Raw genomic sequence first — 25164 nt, 5'->3', positions numbered from 1 at the left:
TGAGAGAACCAAACCTTCTTTAGTCTTTAGTTCTATCCTGTTATAATTAAAGCTGGCTCAAGATAAAATGGTAATTTATCTGTTATAGCACATCTTATAATATCATTTACACTTTCTTATGTATGTTTTGGGAAAGTAACAGGGTGTAATCTGGCCAGTCTTAAATTTGTAGATTGTAGCGTGTAGGCAGCATTGCAATTCAACAAAATGTTTTCCAACTATATAGCTTTAACCAGATTTAAGAGGTAACAACAGAGAAGATAGAGATGCTACTGAACTGTCTTCTACACTGGAGAAATGCTGAAGGGAGGGGTCTCTCACAGATTTGGGTGAAGGATAGTAGGTGGGCGTAACTAGGTTGGATACTGGAGGATAACTTTTACCTGCGGTACCTTATAGTGCTGAGAGAGAGAGAGCTCCTTGAGTGTGCACACACTTGTTTGATTTCCACAATAACCTTGACTTACCTGCACAGCTCAAGATCTACATCTACAGGTAAAGTATTGTAGTTCTTGATATATGCTTTTTATATTTTATTGCTATTTTATTTTCAAAGTATGTTTGTAGGCTGTTTTAAGTCTGTAACGGCATTTGGATTGAATATTATTGAGGATTAGGATTAAGATAACACTTCTAATTAAAACATGCCACTGGAAAGTAGCACTTTGTTAATTACAGATGTTATAGATGTGTGGCTTCAGGATGTTTAAAATATGAATGTTGGTTGTATTGACATCTTTGGGTCCTACACATTAGTTTTTCACTTTCTTATCTTGCATGTTTCAGTTAATTATTAAATGGTTTAGAGTTGTCACTGAATAATTTCCATTGATTCATGTACAATTTGTGTACCTATACAATACAAATGCTTGCATATGTCATCTTTCTACATAACATTTTCAAAAGTATTCACTCACCTATCCAAATCATTAGGTTCCAATTACTTCCATGGTGCATGAAGCCAAGCACCTAGACATGCAGACAAACAATAGGGAGCTAAGTGCATTTCAGTGTGGTATTGTGAAAGGATGCAGCCCCTGTGCAACAAGACCACCCTCACTAGTAAAATTCCAGAGCCAACTGTGATATTATAACAGATTGGAAGAGACTGGGAATGGCAGCAGGTCGCTCTGTCAAGGTAAAATGACAGAGCGGGGTCAGCGGATGCTGAGTTGTGTACTCTGCAGTTATCACCAAATTTCTGTGATCACTACGGACCTTAAAACTAAAAGAATGCATAGAACCTTTTGAAGCCGTCCCTAGATAAAGTGCACCGTTTACTGAAAAGAAAAAAAAAACAGTTCAAGAAAAGAATGACTTAACAAAGTATGTAAATATTAATAAACCAATCACATTGGAACACAAAATATAAGAAAGACTTTACATTATATACAAATAATGACAGTTTGAGGAATGCCGTAGAAGAAACACATTTGTTTCCAGAAAGAATGGTGTTTTAATAGAGAGTAAATGGAAAAAATTTGCTTTATAACCTTAAAAGTTTTTCACACTTAAATATTATTCTATTACAAACATGGTTTTTGATTGAACCAAAGTTAGTTCTTCTATAATATTATTCATTTCAATCATTTGAAGCTCTTTTATATCTAAGAACTCTTTTATATTTATTGAAAGTCAGTGCACTGCAAATCCATTTTCCTTTTCTGATTAGCAAGATATTCTAAATCAATAAACCATTAAAGCCCTCGCTCAAGTCCATTGCAACACTCCTTAACCCTTTATTCAAATTTACCAATTAATATTCTGTACACTCTTCAGATTACTAATTGGCAAATATAAAATTGCTGAGTTGTTCCTTAGTTATAACAGTGGGAAAAAACAGAGGTTAACTGTGGTAGAATCACTGTGACTGTCTCGTAAGGTTTTTTTTTTGTTTTTTTTAGCTTACTGCTATAATGTTTTAGTTAATGGTCAATGTTTGCATGTGTATGGCTGTTCTGTTAATATACAGTGTAAAAGTGGTATCATGTTTTTTATTCATGGTAGTGCATTTTTGGTAGTGCATTTACAATTGTAATATGTGGTGGACAGAGCTCAGTTATTAGTTAACCTGTTAAAGAGGTGTAGATCTAAGAAAACACCAAAAGTCCAGGAGAGAGCCGCTCACTTTTGCAGTATCTAAATATGTAAAGAATGATGCATTTTCTATTAAAGACCAGGATTGCAGGACACCCCTGAATTAAATTACATATGCTAATGCATAATATTTCCTCATATCCAGACAGAGATGTCAATTGAAAAATTACAAATACTTTGTTGTCTTACTGAAGCAGAAATGAAATTTTGGTTTACTGGAGTAATTATTTTTCAGATTACATTTTAATTCTTCTTACAGATAGAGTGAATTTGATTGTGGTTGGATGAGAAGTATAAACATATACCATTCTAAATTTCTATTGGTTTGTAACCTATGTAACCTAGTATGAAGATGCTCATGGCAGAGACTCAACAGAACTTGTCCGAAATGTCCCAACTAAGCTTTTTAATATATTTGCGTTGTACTAAAATGCATTCATTTACAATCTACACATATGCAGCTAAAACAGGAAGCCTAATGCATCCCACATTTTTCAACATTTACATTTTAATATAACATTATAGTCAATTTAGCTTTTAGAAAAATGTGTATTGGGAATGGGGGGAGGTAGTGCACTATAAGCTCATGTGGCGGGGCCTAAGCTTTTGTCCTTAATAGCATTTTCCCCCTTACATTACTTTTGGTTTTAAACTTTAAGTAGTTTTAAAAGCGGTACTTTTACACTTTTACTTGAGTAAAAAGCTGGAGTTGATACTTTACATTCTACAGAAGTATTTCAAACCCTAGTACCCATACTTCTACCTAGTAATGAATATGAATATTTTACACTTTCTATACAGACCATTGAGCCCATGGCTAGCCGGGTGAACCATGACATGCTTCAGCTCTTGCTGCCCATGCTCTTCATGCTGCTGATGCCATTTAGCTGGAGCTACAAAGACCTCAGTCCAGGCTGCCGCCTTTACCGTGAGTACACACACACACACACACAGTTCAGACAGAGGGTGCTGATGACACGCCCATGTTTTCATATTTTCAGTTCTCCTTTATCTTTTACTCTCTCTAACAGCATTTAATGTGACCATCCGGAGTGACCAGCAGGGGACGTGTCGAGGGGCCCACATGGTGTATGCCTGTGTGGGCTACTGTGAGTCCAGCGCTTTCCCCTCACGCTACTCTGTCATGCTGGAATCCAACTTCACACGTAACATCACCTCCGCCTCCCGCTGCTGCACCATCAGCAAGCTGACCAAGGTAGACTAAACTGACACATAGCAGAATATGGCCCAATCCCAATTCACCCCATTTTGCACATTCACATATAGGGGTAGGATATCCATGAGACATGGAGTGCACAAGCAATCAAAGGAACACAATTTTTTTGTTTTTTCTTTTTGAATTCCATTTCTCATTTGTACCATTATTAGTGTTGTCACAATGCCAAAATTATGACTTTCATTACAATACCTGCCTAAATATCTCAATACCAATACAAAAATTTAAAACATCAGAAATTTACGGAATGTAGAAGTATTATTTTATATTAATGATAATAGAAAAAAAAAAAAAAAAAGATTAACAATTTAATAATGTTTATTATGGAATAAGTTAATGGCACTTTTCTTTGATAGATAACTTTGTCTGTGAGCTTTGAGCTGCCTGACAGGAGACCCGCTCCTAACCAGAAAATCTAAAAAAAAAAAAACATAGAAAAATGTCAATGACGTCATCAGCATTGTTCAGTGTTTTGATTTACTCGATCGTGAAAAGCACAGTAATCCAGAAATCAAGGCATCTAAAAGCTGGGAGACAATTAGTTCACAAATTAAGTGCAAATTTAAATCAGTGATTTAAAATATTGTTTACAAGCCCATATGTTGATATGACACTCTGACCTCATATATATACAGCCACAGGGAAACTCAGAGACGACACAGAGCTCGCTTCAGACACTGGATTGTACTTCCAAACGGGTGTTTGTGACTGAAAATTACTGAGAACTAAAGCAGTTAAGAAATCACAGAAAGTTACTATGAAAGAAACTTTGAAGTTGTGGAACTGCTCCTAGGGATTTTGTTGAATTCTCATGGTATTTGTCAGAAATAAACTTCAAACACACAGGATTATAAATCCTAAAGGAATAGTTGATATCTTAAATGAGAACAAAATGTCAGAGAGTTGAATTGCTTGAGATGCCTTGTTAAAACAGGAAATGGACGCCTATGAAATGCGAGGTGTTTTGAGGAGGTTACAATGAATAAAAGCTCACAAAAAAATGGACAGGCCTGCTTGTCTGAGGCTGTCCTTTGATCTGCAATTGAAAGTTCATATACATTCATTTCATCATCTCTGTAATGTGATAAATGTGATTAATCAAATGAAATCAAATGAAAATCAATTGTAGGATTTCTTTCTAGCCATATATATTGTTGATGCTGATGTGTTGAGGCATTATTGAGGGCGAAGACAAGGTGTGATTTTTGCATCAAATGCAGCACCTGGTGCCAGCTGGATTAAAGTACCGGTAGTAAGTAGTACTGAGATACTCTTCTACATACATATCATCAAAATAAATAAATGAAAAAGATCACTGTCTCATTATTAGGCTACTACATTGTTTTACCTCAAAGATATACTGTATTTAGATTATCTAAAATTATTGTAATTAACTTAATATTTTACCATGACAGAGTGGACACAAAGTAAAAGCTTCGGCAGGGAATCCTCAGATAAGTTTAAATAGCTTGATTTTTTTTTTTAAATATCTAAATACACAACTGAAATGTCTAAATTATTTAATGCTTATTAATCTTCTTCACCAGGCAGCACTATAGACATGGCAAAATAATAACATTAAAAAATGATAAAAAAAAAAGTACTTTTATATATGTTATAATGTGATAATGTGTTTATAATGTGTTAAAATTGTATTGCCGTTAATTTGAAACTATAACTATATAACTATTCTAAAAGGCATGTTATACTAATACTGACCCTTAGATACAAAGATGCTTCAAAGTGTTATTTAAGTGATACCATAAAATAAACTGTTGACACTGAAGATCCCCTCTGTCTTCCTCCAGGTCAAACTTCGGGTGGAATGCCCCGGAGGCTTTCACCATGACAACATTGAGATCCTGTCGGCACGGGCCTGCCGCTGTGACATGTGTCGCAAGTCCCGTTACTAAGCCTCCATAGCAACAACAGCCTGGTCTGCTGTACATCATTGGAACATAGAGCAGAGAGAGAGAGAGACAGAAAAAGAACAAGCGAAAGAGAAAGAGAGCAAGAGAGAGAGAAATATGACACAGACTATACAAACACACTCAAGCACTTCAAATATTTAGTTTCTTTTTTTGTCTGAATCATCAATTTTCCTTTTTTTCTGTTAACATAATGTGAATCTTACAGTTATTCTTTACATTCTGTGAATATTCCATGACAAACAGATCAATAGAAATAGTCAAAAACTACATTAATTTATTTTACTCTCAAAAAGGAATTCTACCCCAAAAAAGGGATTTTGGGATCACAAGTCCTTAAACTAAAAGCATCAATGCAATTTTAATCCATCATTTACTTATATTAAAGAGAAAAACGTCTCTATAGTTGCTCCTGGCTCAACTCTGGTGAAACAAATGTGCTTTTTTCACATTTGTGTAAAATCTTCTAATAATACTACTCTGCCACATCAGTCCACATACTTTTGTACTTTCAGTTACAATTCTGTATTTTTCAGCTTGTCCAGAAATGCTTGTGTAAAACATGTCCTTTTTGAGTTGCTTAAAGCCTGAATTACACTTTATTACTGTAGGGGGAGCCCTAGAGCCAAAAATGCTTTCAGGATCCCAGGCAGAATAAACAGTAAAACGTTCCATTTTGAACTACAGAAAAGTACATTTAATCCACACTTTGATGTATGTTGAATGAATGAACATGAACAACGAATGTACATACTTAATTTATATGTTTGTGAGTTTAGGATCTTTTCTTTTGCATGAGTGCTGCTGTTTGTGAGAGAGATTTTTTATAAGTATTGATGAAATAAAATCAAATGTAAAGCACATTCAGTATTACGTCTGTTACTGCACTCTCTACTGCAGCAGTTAAACTACACTGCACATTCAGACTAAACCACAATGTTAAGAGCAGAAACACAAAGACCATACAAGGAGAAGAAAGAAGGCCAAACTGGGCTATATACGAATAGATAAACTGTTGTATGGACTGATGAGACCAGGTTACACCTCTACCAATGTAGCAGACAGACAAAACAGTGGAGAAAGGAGAAAGGTCTGCTTGAGATTAGCATGATGTGGGTAATGTCATAGTATGGGCTTGCATTGCTGCTTGTGGAATGGGCTTTTTAGTCTTTATTGATGACATTGACATTGTCTACAAATATAGAGAGAAACAGATCCAGTCTTACCAGTAGGACATACATCATGCAACAAAATAATGATCAATCACATATAGCAAGGACAAACTAATTATTATCAAATATACTAACCATTAGCTACTTTACATCACACCTGAAGTGGAGATCTACTTAAGATTAATCAAACATCACAAATCAGAAATTGGAACAGTCAGCTTTAGTCCTTTACTATTGGTCACAGAATTGCAGTTAATTTAAGCAAAAGATATGCAACCAAATACTGTATGAATGAGTAAAATGGGTTTGTTTCAGTTGCAAACTAAGTGGTAAGCCTAACTAGTTTTTAAGTATGATATATACTGATGGGAGCGATCTGGGAAGCCCCCGTCCATGGATTCTGGACGTGTATATCCTTTAATCTACACTATCTATCCTTTTATTTGATAATTATGATCATTCAATAAATATAATCATTTGACTGTTATCATTAGCAATAAATTGTGCAGACACACCAGTTTTTATTTTTAGAATCTGTTGTTCCACTAGGATCTTTGTGTTGTTAGAATATCATGTACATTTAGAAGAGATAAGGTTGTTTCATGTTGCGACAGGATGCATGGACAAGATGTTGACAACTGCAGAGGGAGATACCCGCTATCTGAGTGATTGTGCTAGTAACCTCTCCTTAGATAGCCTACGCATGCCTGTTCTACGCGGCGCAAAGTCACAGACAGGCCAGAAGACACCGAAGGCCACGGGAATGGAAAACGACATGATGTTCGGACTTTGTGACGTACACCTTTTTGATGCAACATATGTAATGCATTGTCATGCTTAATCAGTAGTGTAATGTTGATACATTTGAAGAACCAATCATAGAGACAATTATGTCATTATTGATTTTTATAGAACCAATAAGAACATGTATCCTGATAAAGTAGATTTACATGTAATTATTATTCAAATATAATTGTTAATGCATAGACAGAAAAGTCAGACTTTTCCTGTAGTTCTCGAGATTGGAATACTTTACTTTTGACCATCTACAACATTTTTCCTGTAATACTTTTGTCTATTTTCTTACTTTTTGTCTGATTCATCTACTGGCGTGTCTGTAATACTTCAATGATTTTCTTCAGTAAATTTTATTCTAAATTGGATATCCTGACTTCTGTTTTTTCTTGTCCGTCTGGCTCACATACATTTTTGCTGTGGTAAATTACCCTACAATACACTATAGATTATAGAAGTTTCAAAGTTGAGTATACTCAAAGATCCATGATGCATACATACATGATGCGAAACAGTTATCAACAGACCTACAGCTACACAAAAAAATTTAGGTGTTAAATCAACATATTTAGAGCCCTATTTTAGCTATCTATAGTGCACCAGTCAATTGCGATTGCACAGCTTGATTTAGGGCATGTTTGTGTGTCTTATCGTGAGGGCTGAAAATATGCCTTGTGTGGCTTGAAACCTGCAAAAGGCATGTACTATTTCTCTCAATTAATTATGGGTGTGTTTTTGGGCATAACATGAAATAAATCAGTGTGCCAGTTGTCATTTCCTTTAAGACCCAGATGTGCTCTGACTTTGGCGCATTGATATTTTAACAGCGCAGCACTTTTGCACATCTCAGCAGAAGATACTGATCAGTGCGTTCACATTCATTGGGTGTTGTCAGGGTTTTATTCAGTATATTTCCCGCCACCAAGATAGAAATATGCCAGATATTTACCTGAACACACCTCTTTTTTAGACCACCACACCCATCAGCATGATATACTCTGATGCTGTTTTGGCACGGACGCAAGCCGTGAAAACAGACTGTTGCAAGCAGGGTGTGTGATAGGAACCTTAAAGTTAAATTGTGAGTGTTGTAATTTACTGGCAAATTTGCGGGTTACTTTCTGAACCCTGATTATCAATTAGTGTGATATTCTTCTCTAAAGTAATAAAACAGTCACCTCCCAGGTGTGTCAATGGTCCCAGCATGCATCTATGTGTATGCGCAGACTTGCATACAAAAACTCCTGCACAGTGCAGCCACGGAAACTGTGAAGAGTCGTCTCAGCAACTGCAACCCCAGCAACGAGGAGCACAAACCTAGCACAGGGCAAGAGGTGAAGGCTGAAGGCCATGCTGTGAGACAGATAATGAATAAGTCATGACTCGCCAGATGAAGACATGGAGGAAGAAGCTGCTGTAGTGTGGTGTGGTCAGTCTTAGCTCTGCCGACACAAAGAAATTCCCAAGAAAACGGATGCAGAGGAGAAGGATTCCTGGAACAGACAGGTCCAGTCAGGCCAGAGACTTGTGTCATTAAACTATTAAAGATCCCAGATAGAACATCTGCTACAATCCTGATGCCAGCATTAGATCATGTATTTAGCAGATGACATCATCCAGTTTCACATTATTTACTCTTATAAAGACACGGCTCATGGTGTTCTGTTGGAAGGAGTTCAAAGTAATAGGTGGTCAGGCTTTGACTGTAGTAGTTTTTAGTAGTCTTAAAGTGCCTCCCTCTAGTGGACACTAAAGGAAATACAGTTTCAGTCCAGCTTCCTCTTTTATCTGACAGTGGTATAATGTGTATTGGGCCCTAGGCTTTCGATATTTAAGACTATTTGCTAAATGTAATATGTGAATAATTTGAGTTTATCTATTTACTGCATGGTGCTATCTTATGCAAACTTGTGTTAATACTATACTAATATAAATAATAATAATAATAATAATAATAATAATAATATAATATTAATACTTTTATTAATCTTTTCTCCAACACTAATGAATCTCCACTCCAGTCCTGATGTTTTGAAAATGGTGGAGTACAACTAGAAATGAAAGGTATTAGACCAGTACTGACTACCTGAGAAAAATATCAGAAAATAAAGATGGAGGTAACCTTTTTAATGGCATGAAATAAAAGGGGGCAATAAACAAACAAACAAACAAAAACTACAAAGGATTTGGAGTCGCCCAGCTCCAATTATATCTAAACTGTTAACCACTATAATAAACACTTTCTGTTTTTAAATATTTCAAAAATTGAAAAAATGAAATTACTGCATTCTTTTTACTGGACTTGGGTAGCAACTGAAAACAATGGTTAAATTACTGAACTTAACCAAAGGTCTGAGATAACCCAACCTGTGTTTTGTTCAGCAATAATCTAAATTTCGCTGGCCCTAAATGTTTGCAATTTTTTTGCTATGTATTTTTAATAATTTGTTTATGTAGTTTTTTGATCATTTTTGAAACAAAAACATTTACAATTTGGAATGATTTTTTTTTTTTTCATATTTTTAAAGAGATTATTTTCCTGATTTATATGTTCCTCCTGAGACAACATTGGTCACAGTTCAGGTTGAGTATTTGTGAGGTAGCCGTGTTAGCCTAGCGTCTTTCCTTTTAAATAAGCACAGATTTGTGTTTGATTTTTTTGCTAGTGCCTTAAAAAAGCCAAAAAACCTAAAAAAAAAAAAAAAAACTTAATTTAGGTTGCGTTAAGGTTACTGTATTTTTCGGACTAAGGCACACCAGATTAAGTCACATTAAGTAGTACACACTAGTAAGGATGCTTACATCCATTTTTTTTTTTTTTTTTTTTTTTTTTGTGTGTGTGTGTGGGGGGGCACTAGCAAAATTTAGCAAAATTTGTAAACATTTAGGGCCAGCGAAATTTAGATTATTGCTGAACAAAACATAGGTTGGCTTATCTCGGAGCACTGGATGTTAATATACACAGATTTCTCTCCCGACAACTGTTTACTTGGGTGAGTATAGCACTTCCGTTTATTTACAGTACGCTTAGATTTCCAATGTTTTGTCTAATGGTGAATTTTCTGCTGCGTGCAGCAGCGTAGCATTAGCGACTAACAGGAAATGCCACCCGACAGCGCTACACTGAGAAAGCCAGGTAAGCCAGAGCACTATCAGCTTGCTGTTCGTCCAAGTTTTATTACAGTAAGTACGCACGCTACAGTCCGATATACTTACCTCTGAACTAGCCCTGCTGTTAGCGGCTAATGCTAATGTTGCTTATTGCTGGAAAACTAAACTGAAACTCTAGTATAACACTGTACTTCAGCAGAGTGGCATTACTGCTTCTTCCAACCTGACTGGTAAAATTCATACATAAGGTGCACTGACGATTTTGGGAAAATTAACATTTTTTAAGTGCGCCTTATTGTCAGTAAGATACTTTCGTTTTTTCCCTGCATGAAAGAGATTTTGATGCTATGTCTTATATAAAATTATAAAATAGAATGTGTATAAAGTGTAACTACTTTATTATAGGCTTTGCTGATTTTAGCTTTTTTTTCCACAGGGTGTTGCCATAGGATTTTAATAAATATAAAAAACATACTAAAGGTATTTAATATTCATTTCTGTTTTAAAGAGACCTAGTTTCTTTAAGGTTTATAAAAAGGTTAAAGATATAATGAGTTGCTGAGTGGAAAAAAGTCTTACCTGTGCGCCATTTTTTGGATCCGGTGTGAAGAAACTTGATGTTTCTGCTATAATTTACTGCAACACAGGCAAGCAACAAATCTGACATACCACAACAAATAACAGCAAAGTGAACTGAATGGGTTCTATTTAAGCTTGGCTGCGTTTTCTACTGAAATACAATCCCATTAATCAGGAATAGACAGAGGATCATTATGTCATATTGTAAATACTGTTGCACTGCTAGCTTTAGTGTCCTTTTTGTAAGAATGTGAAGAATACTTGAGCCTTTAGTGAAAAGAACATGAAAAGTCATGGAACTCATATTGAAGTGTATGAATAGTTAGGAATAATTCATAGTAAACATATAATTTTGAAAAAAGACCTTTTGTAGTAGCAGATCTTTTGTAGTCGCCTACCTCCAGCAGCGATTAGCATGGGAACCTAACGTTGACTCACTTTATTTGAATTTGAATACTTTTAATTATACAGATATTCAATTAATGAATAAACTGTGCTAAAAAAAAAATCTTTAGTTAGGTATATTCTTTGATTAGGTATAAAGTGAAGTAAAGGTTTAGTAACAGGGTTAAGATTAAAAAACAGTGCAATTTAATTGATATTTCAGTATTGTTAGGCTTTGTTCTTATTGTTTCGACACATTTTTGGTTTGAAAGTGTAAAGAAAGTTTAAAAAAAATAAGAACAATAAAGAGAAGTGTGATCAAATCAGTGCATAAATAGAGAAACTAATAAAATAACTAAATAAAAAAGCAATTAAACACTAACATATAACCAGAAATAAGTAAATAAAATAAAAAGAATTATAAAACAGTATTTCCTCTCGTTTTAATGTTTGCAACATTGCTTTCATGCAAAGGCTTTGTATATCCTGGATGTAAATTATACAGGAGACAGAACCTCTAATGGAAGTCAATGTATCAAGCCTTTATACCAAGTGATTTTTAGGCAGTTTTCTATTGGATCATTAAAACATTGAAACAGTATAAAAGCAAGTGCTTGACATCAATGTTATATTGCATTGTATTACGATTATCAATTATTGGGAAATAAAAATGTTATCTAAATTTATAATTTTGCGGAAAGACACTATCAAAATGGGCAGAATGAGCAGTTGGGGTTTCAGTGTCTTGACCAAGACCATAACACGGATTCTCTCAGCCAGCCAGTCAGTCAGTCCTGGCATTTGAACCCTTGCCCTTCTGGTTGCTGGTTTAGTTCTTTTAACACTACACGACCAGCCAAACCAGTACTTCTCCTTTAATCACAGTGAAAGTGTGTTTCACTTCCCAATAAAGCACACATTCCTGTAAATTGTTACAAATTGTTGTTTGAGCAATGCCATAAAATACCTACTTTTGGTTCCATGAAGAAGCATGTTTATAATAACAGAGACAGATATGAGTGTGAACATTTTGTAAGCAGATTTAAAGGTTCTCCGCTTATCTATGTTACAAACATGATTGTTTTTTACTGGACTTGCAGCAACTATATTTTTAGGAGTGTAGACTGACATGACAAAAGTTATGGGACATGGAAACTGAATGTGAATTTGATATGGATGTGCCAGATTTCTGCAGGGGCATTTCTTTATTTGCATTGGCAATTCCAGCTAGATGCCACCAGTCACCATCATTACCACTCACTGCAATATTCACTGTGGGTGGTAATGCCTTCTATAGTGAATTCCTGGTTCACACGTGGCACTGTGGATTGAGAAATGTTAAATGTTCTCACTTAAACTCGATACAAGCATGCTAGATTCACACAAGATAACCCCTCACACCTTACAACAGGCTCTCAATTTTACTTGGGCAATACCTGCTAATGTGACCCCTATTTTTAACTGTGGACAACAAGGAGGCATAAAGTGGTTTCCCACAGAGTTCAGACGAAGCTGGCTTTACACTGGTCAATACACTGAGAAATGTAGCTACCCAATAGCCAATCAAAAAATAACACTGTTTTATCCGCTTAAAAATGTATGTTATCCCATCAATAAAAAGACAACGCAGACAACGCACATTGGATGATGCAGAAGCGCCATGTTCGATGAGTAGCCTACAGTACAGTGAGTCATCTTATCATTAGATTTTTTTATTCCCTGATCGAAATTATTACTTGTATCTTAAAATAATGTTGGGGAATACTGTCTCCAGCTATGTTAACTATCAGTTTGACCAGTCTGTAAGCTTGTCCAGCCATTTTAATCTAAAGTCTCTGCTAATTTCAGCAGCTACATTTTGACACACCACCAAACCCAAACCAAAACTTACCTACATAACCCCTGCCCTTCCCATCAAAATCTTACTCTAAACTGACTTCAGATCTTGAGAGCCCTGTCTCACAACTTAAGTTATTTGAGACAATGTGACTAGTTATGACCCACATCTTTTGAGTTTTGAGTGTGTGTGCATGATTTGCTGCTTCGAGTGTGTGAATAACAACATATAAACACATACTGCTCAATGTGAACTTATTCAACACACATTTTCATGTTTATATCCCGTTTTTTTATACATTCATATCCCAAAGCCGTTGGTCCCCCAAAAATACATTGCTATGTTTAAACACAAAACATCAATCAAGAGGACAGTGCAAGTCTAGTTGAAGTGATGCTACGTTTGCTTACAGTTCCAGTCCTTTTTATTGCCTTCTCTACTCTACTCTACCCTTAACATACTGATTTCACATCTCCAGCCTCTCGTTATGGAAACTTTCCCAGATCAAAAATCAGGAAAAGAGGGACTAGCGCCCTTTTTCAAATTAAGAACAGAATGAGTGATGACAATATTTTTTCTACTCTTTTTTGTTTGTTTGTGTTTGTTCGTTTTCTTCAGCAAACAGAGGCAATGTTGGCATAGAACCAACAATTGACATTATAAAGAATTATACAGTCAAAATTACAATCAGTCTGAATGGTATGTACTACTAATTTAAACCCTGTTCTCTATTCTTTTTGAAGACCCCACCTCTGTCACCATTTACACACACACACACACACACACACACACTCAAGCAGTCTCGCACAAACAAACATATATTAACACACACATACGCACACACACATACATTCATACATTCCACACCAGTGGTCTTTCCCAGACATATAAGTATGCTTAGGCCTCCATTCACTTCCAGTCTTGTTCTTTGAGCCTTCAATAAGAACACCATTCCAAATAAATATTAATAAATATCAAGAGCAAAAACAAGTTTACAAAAAAATGAATCAAATTCAACAAAATGTAAAAATACAAATCAACATCTCAGTGTGCACTGAAGTAGACGTGAGGTGTGGTGGAGTGAAATTGGCTCCGAAAAAAGAGAAAGAATTCAACCTGCTGACACACGTTATTGGAAACGGATGAGGATATTGCTAAAGTAACACATTTTCAAATGGCGTGTTCAAAACCCCAGAAGAAGAACGGACTAGAGTAATGTATTGTCGTCACATCAGAACAAGTTTAGTCTAGCAGCATACTTTTGTCATGTTTTAGAGGTGCTACACTAGAATACCCCCACCAACACTAGAATCAGACATAGATATTATATTTATAGAGATATATATATATGTGTATATATATATATATATATATGTATATATAAAAACATCAGTTGAAATAGCAATAGAAGTAGTACTTATAGAATAAGCTGTAGAAGTAGGAACATTATAATCATTACTTTTACAGAGATATCATTTTTTTATAACTCTTCGGAATCTTCGTGGTTTTCAGCATTCCTCTTCTTCTTCTTCATCATCATCATGATCATCATCATCTTTTTTGGGAGAGAGTGTGTAAAGTCCAGAGGAGGGTCAGCAGGAGAGAATAGCCTGAACCAGTTCCAGAAGTTAACCAACAACTCGCATGTGTGTTTGTGTGTAGTTTGTTTTGTTTTTTTGTATGTGGGAGGATGTCTTTTCTGTCTGTCTGTCTATCTGTCTGTTTGTAAATCTGTCGGTATGTCTGTCTGTCTATCTGTCTTACTGTCTGACTGACTGAATATGACCCAGTCAGATCCCCATGCAAGTATGATTGGTGTGCCTTTGTTTGTGCTGATTGTGTCTTTGGTGTATGTAGGTGTGTGTGGGTGTAGGTAGTAGTGTGTGTGTGTGTGTGTGTTTGAGTGTGTGTAAGAGTATGTGTGTGTGTGTGTATGCATGAGACCACTGTTTTGTGTAGATAAGAGGAAGAGAAAGAAAGAGAAGGATGAAAGAGAAATGAAAGCGATAGAAGGAGTTGAAGTTGAGACGCGTTGAAGACGAGCATGTAGAGAATGTAGAGAGGAAATGAGTTAAGGACATGAAGAGAGATACTCATTTATCTTCATTTCACTCCTATATGACATATATTTATCTATCAGTGTGTATGTGTGTGTGTGTGTTGTGTATCAGTGTAGCATATCTACATATAGACAACCTGTATTTTTTTCATCTGTCTTCTGTGGCCACCATGTCTGCATGGTATGTGTGTGTATCTGTATAGGGGGCTATGTATACTTTTTGTGTGTGTGCGATTGTTGTGTGAGTATGTGTGCGTGTGTGTGTGTGTGTGGATTATAAGAAGTAATGGTTGGCTCCAGGATAAAAATTACTTGTAAAAGAGAGTGTATTATGTTTTCCATATGTGTGGTTATTGGTGAGTGTGTGTGTGTGTTTGTGTGTGTTCTAGGTGGTGTTGGCAGCGCTGTTCTCTGGCTCATTCTTGCTGTTCTTCTCCCTCTCCTGCAGGTTCTTCTGGTTGCGACTGGCTTCTCCCAAACTCTGCAGCCTCCGCTCCTGCTGCTCCTCCAGACCCCTCCATAACTCAGCACGCTCCCTCTCTCTCTTCAGCTCCCTACACACACACACACACACACAGGGGTGAACAAAAGGGGAGGAAGGAAGATGATGAGTCAGACAACACAAGATAAAAGGACTCATTAGCATATTCAGTACACCTACTTTTTTGGGTCTTTTGTTTTAAAATGTTGTATAAAGAGCACATATTAAACCATACCCAATTACAAATAAATCATACTTAAGGGTATAGAATATCTATATATATATATATATATATATATATATATTCTCTTATCTTGGGTGATGTTAACTTGCGGTTTCTGTGTCTGGTAACTCTGATGAACTTATCCTGAGCAACAGAGGTAACTCTCGGTCTTCCTTTCCTGGGGCAAAACTGATGAGAGCCGGGTTTATCATAACATCTTTTAAGGTCTTTGTGACTGCACTTGAGGATACTTTCAACGTTCTTAATTTTTTTTGGATTGACTGACCTCCATTTCTTAAACTGTTGTTTTTCTTTTCTATATTGAGTAGTTCTTGCCATAATATGGATGAGAACATTACTTAAATTGGGCCATTGACTGTATATCAACTCTTAACCTCTTCACAACACAAAATATTTTTCTTGTTTACTCATTTTTTCTGTATGTTTTTTCTTCATAGTTTGGATGACTTTAGTATTAATCTACACTGCAGAACATTTTAAATAATGCTGGGTCCAAACTGACTGGGACTGTATATACTGCCTTCATTTTACCTAGGAATCAGACATGGTCCCATCTTACCACTGCTTGAAAAACTAGTTGTTAAAATGCATTATACAGTATCTTTTGCATCTAAACACCACAAAAAACATGTGCACACAGACGTTTTACAGTACTGTGTATACAAATTGAGTTAATTTGACAAAAATCGTATAATACTACTATATATAGTAGTGTTTCAGTCAAGATTTCCTAAGAACTTCCAACATCCAATGGAACACAGCATAATATTGTGTGTGTTTGACAGGTTCATATCATGGAAAAAATTATGCTTTGCTAACATACATCATTGAACATTCTCTAGCCACCACAGAGGCACTTGCATCACTATCTGCCATTTTTCAGATTTAGTTTCAGACGTGAATAGATCCTCCACTCTCATTTCACACTGTATTGTGGGATTATGGTGTCTATTGTAACCACACTTGAAAATCAACCAGTTCTAAATGTGCTTGTGGACGGGACATTTGAGTATACTCAAATTATTATCTAATCTCTAAAGTAAATACATTACATACAAAACTAGAAAGTGTTATAAATGAGTATACAATTGTGATGCACTGACGGTGTTAGCTTTTTATTCCATACAGTCCATTTTTGAGAACTATGCATGCTGAATAGTGTCTCAATCCAGACTTCTTTCTGAGAATAGCATCAGAATCGGTCACAATTGTATTGGATACTATTTGTTTATGTTAATTAACAAGAACATGTACACAGCTTCTGTACGGAATAATTGAACTCACTTCTGTTTCTCCACCTTATAGGAGGCAGTGAGGTCATCAAAGAGTTTACTGTTCATCTCCATAAAGGTCTTCAAGACGTTGTAGATGAGAGACACAATTGTTCTGTTAAAAAGACAAAACACACATATACCAATGTCAAATTTATGCTTCTGATCTTTTATTTACTGTTACTTTGTAGTTAACTATCAACTTACATAGTATTATTAAACTGTTTTCAACAATAATGTCAAATGTAGTAAATGTAACTGACCAACTGCCAAAGGTCATGGGATAGCAGTATGTGAGAGCTCTCACACCTGTATATGCAACCTATGAGGTGTAATCTTGTGAGTGAGGTTGAACACTGACCAGTGTGATAAAAATGATTGAGCATTGAGTCCTAGTAGTGGGTGTTGAGGTGAATGGATCATTTCATTTCAGAACCTGTGCAGCCATTCAACATTCCCTGATCCACAGTATCACATGTGACCAATACAGAGTAATATGTAGGGCATTACCACCAACAGTGGACACTGTAGTGAGTTATAATGATAGTGACAAGCAGGTCACTAATAAGCATGGCAAAAGTAATGGAACAAGATACTAGTTTCTTAGACTTTTTACATGTCTATGTAGCTGATGCAAGTTTGTTTTTCTAGTTTTGCACAGTGGCAACTAATAAAGTTAATAAAACTAAGAGGTAATGGATGCCTATAATCATCATATTTGTTCGGTAATCTAAAACTGACTTACTACTTTTAGTGTTAATAGTGTGTTATTATGTATAGTTTCATAAATTATAAGAGCAATCATACTAGAAAACAACATGATTTGTGGCAGTTCAGTGATGAATTAGGAATGCAGTTAGCTATGAGCGTAGGGTACAAGATTTAGTTACATGATCAGTACATTGGCGTGAGACATGAGCTGCATTAGAAAACTTTAGAAGCCAGTCAACTGTTTACAGCACAGCTTGATTTAGGACGTGTCAGGGTGCCTTTGCTATCGTAACGACGGGAAAAGTATGACTTGCACATCTCGAAATGTACAAAAGGCATGTCCTAATTCTCTTAATTAATCATGGGTGTGTTTTGGATGTAACAAGACATAAACATAAGCATAAACATAAGCAAGACATAAATCAGCATGTCACTTGCCATTCTCCTTAGCAGTCAGGTGCGCTCTGAATTAGATGAATTGCTATTGATGGATTGCTATTTCAGGGGCGCAGCTACCATACATTTAACTCTTTTCAAACTATTCATTTAAGAGAAATAGTGAAATAGTTAAAGTTTGTTAGAGACATGAGGTCATTTGGGACTCTTTTATTAAATCTAACAAAAGGTAAGATGTTTCATAATAAGTGTTGAATGTTCATTGGATGTGGGGGTGGGAAGAGAATTGGTACTGACTGGTTCCAGTGCTCTTTGGAGACTCTGTAGAGTGTGCCGAAGACCAGAGGCAAGATGACCTGGCAGTTCTCCTCGATCAGGCTCAGAATGTACTCATTATTCCAGAAATACAGAGCCCGCTCTGCAACCTGACACACACACACGGACACACACAGAGTTCAGCATCAATGGAAACTTTAGTAAAAGTTGCATGGCTGATCATCACTGTATACAGTGTACAGGTACAGCTAAATATCGTCACTGTTTAATGAAAAACATATGTCTCAAAACAACAACCGTACAGGGGATATAAAACCTTCAATACTTTTAATGGAAGCCAATGTAGTAAGAGCTGATTTCAGAAAATCTATTGGTCCATTCATCAACAAAAATAAACACAGTGTAAGGGTTTGTGTGTATAACTTATGTAGTAAATAAAAAATGGATAAACTTGGGCAGCAACGATATTCACGTCAGACTTTTGATTTGTTAATAATTTCAGTCCTCTGTTGAGAAATCATATTGTTTTACAGAAAGAAAGAAATAGAAATATCTGAGAGTGCCAGTCAAAACACAAAAGCAATCATGGAGTTTGAACATTACTCAAAAATGGCTATTAACTGTATAACAACTCTACCCCTTCACAACAAAACTGATGCTCTCAAACCCATTAAAAGGGCAAGAAATTCAAGTAATTAACTCTTGACAAGTCACAGCTGTTAACTGAAAGCAATTCTAAATGACTACTTTATAAAGCTAACTGATAAAATACAAAGATGTGTAAAGCTGTCAAGCTAAGCAAGAGGTGCCACTATGAAATATTAAACACATTCTGGTTTGTTTAACCATTTTATTGTTTACTAAATAATTCTATATGTATTTCTCCATAGTTTAATTGACTTTAGTAATAATCTACAATGGAGAGCACTTTAAATAATGAAAAAAACAAACAAAAAAAAAAACACTGAATTTAAGGTGCGTCCAAACTTTTGACTAGTACTGTAGTATTCTAAAATATTATTCAAAAAATATATTTTAGTATCAGTATTTTTTTGCTTAAAAAGAAAGAAAGAAAACAGTGTAAACCCAACTCTGATGATAGATAAGTAGTAGTTAAGTAATAATTGCAGTTGGTGAGCTAACCTGGAAGTGAGGGCTGGAGATGCAGGCAGCGATCTGCTTGAAGAGTGGCTCCTGCACACGAATGAACTGAGACGGCTCAATGACGTCCAGAATCTCCTCAATCTCCCCCAGAAACATGACCTGAAATCACAGTTTAGCATAATACACAAATGCACACACAAACACAACCAATATTTATACACATACACAACTAATATTTTTTTTACACTGTCAGAGCTGTATAGAGCATATTACACTCCAGTGATGAACTCCCTGTAGATTTGTAGGATGGCCCTTCGTCTCCTCTATCACTCAGTACAATGCTAGTCAGTTTGTAAATCTATTAGATGATTTAATGTTATTAGACGGCGTTTAGTATTCTTCTCCTAGCCTGCTCGGCTGAACTAGCAGCAGCTGTTGTATATCTTTATGTGACTTAACTGAAACATGTCAGCTAGTGATCGTTCGAGCTATTCGTCCAATTTCACCATCCTACTGACACACAGCAGAGGAGCTGATGAGCTCAGTTCCCCAGAACCTGTAAAAGCTTCAGACACAGCGTCACTTTACCTTCAACTGGTTCCAAACTGGACAGGTAAGTGAATCTATCCGACTGGCTTTAGTAATGAGCAGTGGACCTTCTGTGTTAGACGGAGTTATAATGTCTAGTAGCCTCTGTGCTGGCTAATGCTAACCGGCATGCTAACGCTAACAGGCTAGATAACGCTAACTGACAAGCTAATGCTAACAGGCTAGCTAACGCTAACAGACAAGCTAATGCTAACAGGCTAGATAACGCTAACTGACAAGCTAATGCTAACAGGCTAGCTAACGCTAACAGACAAGCTAATGCTAACAGGCTAGCTAACGCTATCCGACTAGCTAACGCTAACTGACAAGCTAATGCTAATAGGCTAGCTAACGCTATCCGACTAGCTAACGCTAACAGGCTAGCTAACGCTATCTAGCAAGCTAACGCTAACCGGTTACTTTAAAAGCTCAGCTGAGCTAATTCAGCAAAACCTACAAAAGAGAAACTCCTGTTTAAAATGTAAACTCTAGAACAGTGTGTGCTGAAGCCAAATCACTCAAACAAAACGCTCAGTACAGCCAAACAGTTAAACAGTGGGGAAATCCCAGCTCTCCAACTAGTAAATATAACGTTTGCACTTATATTTCGTTATGTGTTCATCTCGTAAATACAAAATACTGCATGTTTTGAAGGCATTAATTGGGACTACATAAAATGCGGAATGTACCAACCTTGATAGTTATTTACACAAAATAGCTAGCTAACCTACTTAACTCCTTTATTGATTTCATTGATTGAGTAACTTAAATACTGCGGTAAGGAGAAGCTCTAAATATCAGTTAATTGGCTAATTTACCCACTGTTTACTGGATTTTCAGCTTTTTAACAGGCCTATTATTAGTGTGGGTGTCGTACTGAATCAGGTGTAAATGATAGAGATATTATTAAATGTGTGTCTTGGTAGTAAAATGTGTGAGTAGTGTGTTAATAAAAAGTGATAAGGTTGGTGTGGGCTATAGTAATGCAGGTGTCAGGTGTGGCTGCTGTAATGAGTAAATGATGGTGAAAGAATCATTTATTGCATTGTATTATTTATTATTACAGATGACAGCCACGCTCCCCTGAATATCATCAAGATGTACTTTTCAGAGGATTCTGTGGCTGCCCGCTCAAGAAATAGACTGGAATATTTACACTGGAAAGAACTACTTTCCCACAGGCCATATTCTCTTACTGCTCTGTAACATCACTGACTGGCTGAGGTAAGAAAATTTTGTGGTTTTTATGTGTAAGTATTTTACCCATATTCTGTGTGTGTTTAAACACTGTACACTTTCCAAATGTAAAAGTGTCTCAAACATTCAATGTTTAAGTAATTGGAATTCAAGTGAGTTCAGAGTACCAAACTATTTTAATAGTGTAATTCCAGATTATGTGTATGATTATTATTGTGAATAAATGGGAAAAATACAAGCTAAAAATCAGTTGTGACGAAAACAAAATTTTGGCTTTATATATCGGCCATCGGCCACTTGTGATCTCTAAATATAAGCATCAGCAATTATCAAAAAACAATATATGGCTACAAAAAAGGCATAAAAGAAAAGCATAAGTAGGTTGTTAATGGAGGTCGAAAGTAATGAACATAACCTTTATAACATCAGACCATTGTCTGTTACTCTACAAACAAAACATCTAAAAACAAGTCTAATATAAAAGTCAAATATAAAAACACTAACAATTTAAAAACACATTGTTTACTTATCCAATCTCCCATTTTAATACCAGTTTTAACAAGCGCTCGTCCACTTGGCGTCACCATTCCCTCTTGGGATAATCCCTGTTGCCATCCTAATTGCCTATGTGTGTATGACGCACTTCCGAAGGGTGAGTCAAAGTTGGTAAGAGAATGTTAAAAACAGTCTGGAATGGGTCTTTTTCTTTCATGCTTTTTGTCACCCCCTCCACCCAAACATCCATCTGTCCGTGCATCATCCACCCATCCATCTGTGCTTCTCACCTCTTTTTGGGTACAGGTTTTGGGCCAGTATTTCAGCAGCCCTCTGATGATCTAAAGAAAAACATTAAAAACTCTTACTACATGGTACTGAAAACAAAGAAAATTATACTATCAATATTATATTATTTACAGCTCTGGAAGACATTAAGAAACCACTTCAGTTTCTGAATCAGTTTCTCTGATTTTGCTATTTATAGGTATATGTTTGAGTAAAATGAACATTGTTTTTTTTTATTCTATAAACTACAGACAAAATTATCCCAAATTCCAAATAAAAATATTGTAATTTAGAACATTTATTTGCAGAAAATGAGAAATGGCTAATATAACAAAAAAGATGCAGAACTTTCATACCTCAAATATTGCAAAGAAAACAAGTTCATATTAATAAAGTTTTAAGAGTTCAGAAATCAATATTTGGTGGAATAACCTTTAATCACAATTGTCATGCATTTTGGCATGTTGTCCTCCACTCGCTGCTTTTGGATAACTTTCTGCCACTCCTGGTGCAAAAATTGAACCAGTTCAGCTTGGTTTGATGGCTTGTGATCATCCATCTTCCTCTTAATTATATTCCAGAGGTTTTCAATTTGGTAAAATCAAAGAAACTCATCATTTTTAAGTGGTCTTTATATTTAAGCTTTTTATATAGCATTAATTATATAAAGTGACTTACATATTCTGTAACGGTGGCATCCTTCTCCATAAACTGCACAACACAGTAGGCCAGCTAGAGGATGCAAAAGGCACAATATGAGACAGAGGAAAGCTTCAGATGAAATAAACACATCGTGTTGTGTGTGTGTGTGTGTATAATCATGAGTAATGTCTGTATCTCATTGAACAGTGCTTTGATCTTGTTGATTAGGTCTATTATAGAAAAAGCTCATTCAGGCCTAACCAGAGCAGCTCAAACACAAGGTGCTTTTATACCAACACCTTTCAACTAAATGCAGCCTGAATCTTTTATAGTCATATGCAAAAGATTGGACATTTATTGTCAAATATTTAATAGATTTCTGAGAATAAAAAAGTAAAAGACTTTACAGATACCTGATTTTTTTATTGCACAACTGCAATTTATCTAATTCGAAATTGAAAATACTGAAACAATAAAACAGAAAATGTAGCAAGTACAAAAAATATGCCAAAGTTATATCCTGTCATCCAGTATTTCACATTAAAAATGCATAGAATCTGATTTGTTATTTAAAAAAATAATTAAAATGTGTAAATTCATCAGGTTGCAAAATATATATTGTCTCTCTCATAAAACAAATAAAACCTCAAACATCAGACACAGTAATTTTACTTTAATTCCACTGAAATGCCAAATGCATAGACATCAGTGCAGTGTTCTTTAGCTTCCATTGGACACAATATTATTTCCTGGCCCGTATGTTTGGCCTGTTAGTGTATACTAATTCAGAAAGTTTATTGCTGTATCTGTATCAGGTAATATTAAGGTTTCAGCCAATAACTGACTAAAATATTCACATTCTAATAGTGCAAAGTAATATGACCTAATCCCTAAAAATTAATTGGCCTTCTTTTTCTTATTTCTTCTTAATATACTTTTCTTTCTCTAACTTATTCTTAAAATCTATTTCTGTGTTTTTTTCAAAGGCTCTACAATTTACCAATTGTGGATTTATCATTATAAGAATTATGAACAGTCTAATAACAAATCATAAATCTGATGTACATTTTTTACTTGTCTCATAAACAAATTTAAGACAATTTGTAGGGAGATGGTGAATGTGGCCCATTGTGTGTTATATAATGTAATATTTTCTTATTCTACCTCTATTGAATCTCTTTCTCTCTCTCTCTTTTTTTCTCTTCTCTCTTTTCTCTTCCCTTCACCAAACACCCTCTTCAGATAGACACTACGTGTCTGAGATCCACACAGATTACAGGTCAGGTAATATAGAAGCACAATGCTTCTCGAAAAGAGCACATCAAATTCAAGTGTGAGTATTACAGTCCTCTTTCTGCTGAGGATGGCCGCTGTAGTGAAGTAAAAGAATGGCAGTTGTGTGAGAGTATGTGTGTGTGCTTATGTTGAAAGAATGTTATGTATATGTGTATATATATATATATATATATATAAGGCACGATTTATAAACAAAAATGAACTAAATGACTCAGTCAGAGTCCATTCAGTACGTGTGCCCTATATTCTCTCATGGCCTATATGGAGCCAATAGAGACCCGTTGACAAATGGACTTCAGCTAAGTCTCAAAAGCAGATTTTAACAATGAATGTGCCGCACACCTTTGATTTGGCTTAGCCCGAAACAGATAAATCAGAAATGAAGAGCCAGCTTACTGACAGTGTAAAGCCTGTAATGTCACCTGCTTCTCTCAGCTCTGTGAGGCCTAATCACTAAAATACCTGTTTAAAACCACCTGACTTAACAGCGCTTATGTTCATTAGTTCCTATGCAAACAGAACACACTGTTACTATGTAACACTGTGCAGTCATAGGTAAGCTAAAGTTCAGCTGCTCACTAGTTTACAGTCTATAGGATCCCAATCCAGTCCTTAAAGCCATGTTTTGATGGAAAATCTAATTTACACAGTTTTTTCCCTCACACTAAACATATTATTGTTGTTAAAATATGAGCCTCTGTGAAAGTAATGTAGCTGCACTGTATGTACGCTGACATGCAGCATGTCAATAGAGGCAATGGGGGCTCATCAGTCCCATCTGGCACTGTCCTATCAAGTCTTTTTTTTAAACTGACCAGTGTTAAATCTCACTCACAAGATAACACCTCACCATTTAACACACATTAAATAACATTAGCTATACTTTACTACATTGAACAGGACACTTTAATCTTCTATAGAATAGATACATATTTTCAAACTGTTCATAAATCACCTGGTCATTTTTAGCAGTGTA

General features: G+C 35.7%; 2 protein-coding genes across 2 annotated transcripts in view; one reads left to right on the top strand and one right to left on the bottom strand.

Annotated features, from left to right (window-relative positions):
• The first annotated feature begins 336 nt into the window (after positions 1-336).
• Positions 337-6109, top strand: gpha2 (glycoprotein hormone subunit alpha 2). Its single transcript, XM_007248092.4, has 4 exons — positions 337-495; positions 2899-3025; positions 3129-3313; positions 5143-6109. Exons 2-4 carry the CDS (start codon positions 2911-2913, stop codon positions 5245-5247), a joined length of 405 nt encoding a protein of 134 aa, XP_007248154.1. The 5' UTR covers positions 337-495; positions 2899-2910; the 3' UTR covers positions 5248-6109.
• Positions 6110-13383: 7274 nt separating this feature from the next.
• Positions 13384-25164, bottom strand: part of ppp2r5b (protein phosphatase 2, regulatory subunit B', beta) — a 47584-nt gene continuing 35803 nt past the window's right edge. The window contains exons 8-13 of the mRNA XM_007248091.4: positions 22929-22982; positions 22253-22303; positions 19722-19841; positions 18600-18727; positions 17209-17310; positions 13384-15753 (exon numbers count right to left, since the gene is read on the bottom strand). Of these exons, the coding sequence (XP_007248153.2) occupies positions 15585-15753; positions 17209-17310; positions 18600-18727; positions 19722-19841; positions 22253-22303; positions 22929-22982 (624 nt within the window). The 3' untranslated portion in view covers positions 13384-15584. The remainder of the gene's footprint in view (positions 15754-17208; positions 17311-18599; positions 18728-19721; positions 19842-22252; positions 22304-22928; positions 22983-25164) is intronic.

The sequence above is a fragment of the Astyanax mexicanus genome, chromosome 8 (assembly GCF_023375975.1).
Source record: "Astyanax mexicanus isolate ESR-SI-001 chromosome 8, AstMex3_surface, whole genome shotgun sequence".
Classification (NCBI taxonomy): domain Eukaryota; kingdom Metazoa; phylum Chordata; class Actinopteri; order Characiformes; family Acestrorhamphidae; genus Astyanax; species Astyanax mexicanus.
The sequence above is the reverse complement of the archived record's forward strand: the minus strand, read 5'-3'. Positions and strand labels throughout refer to the sequence as shown.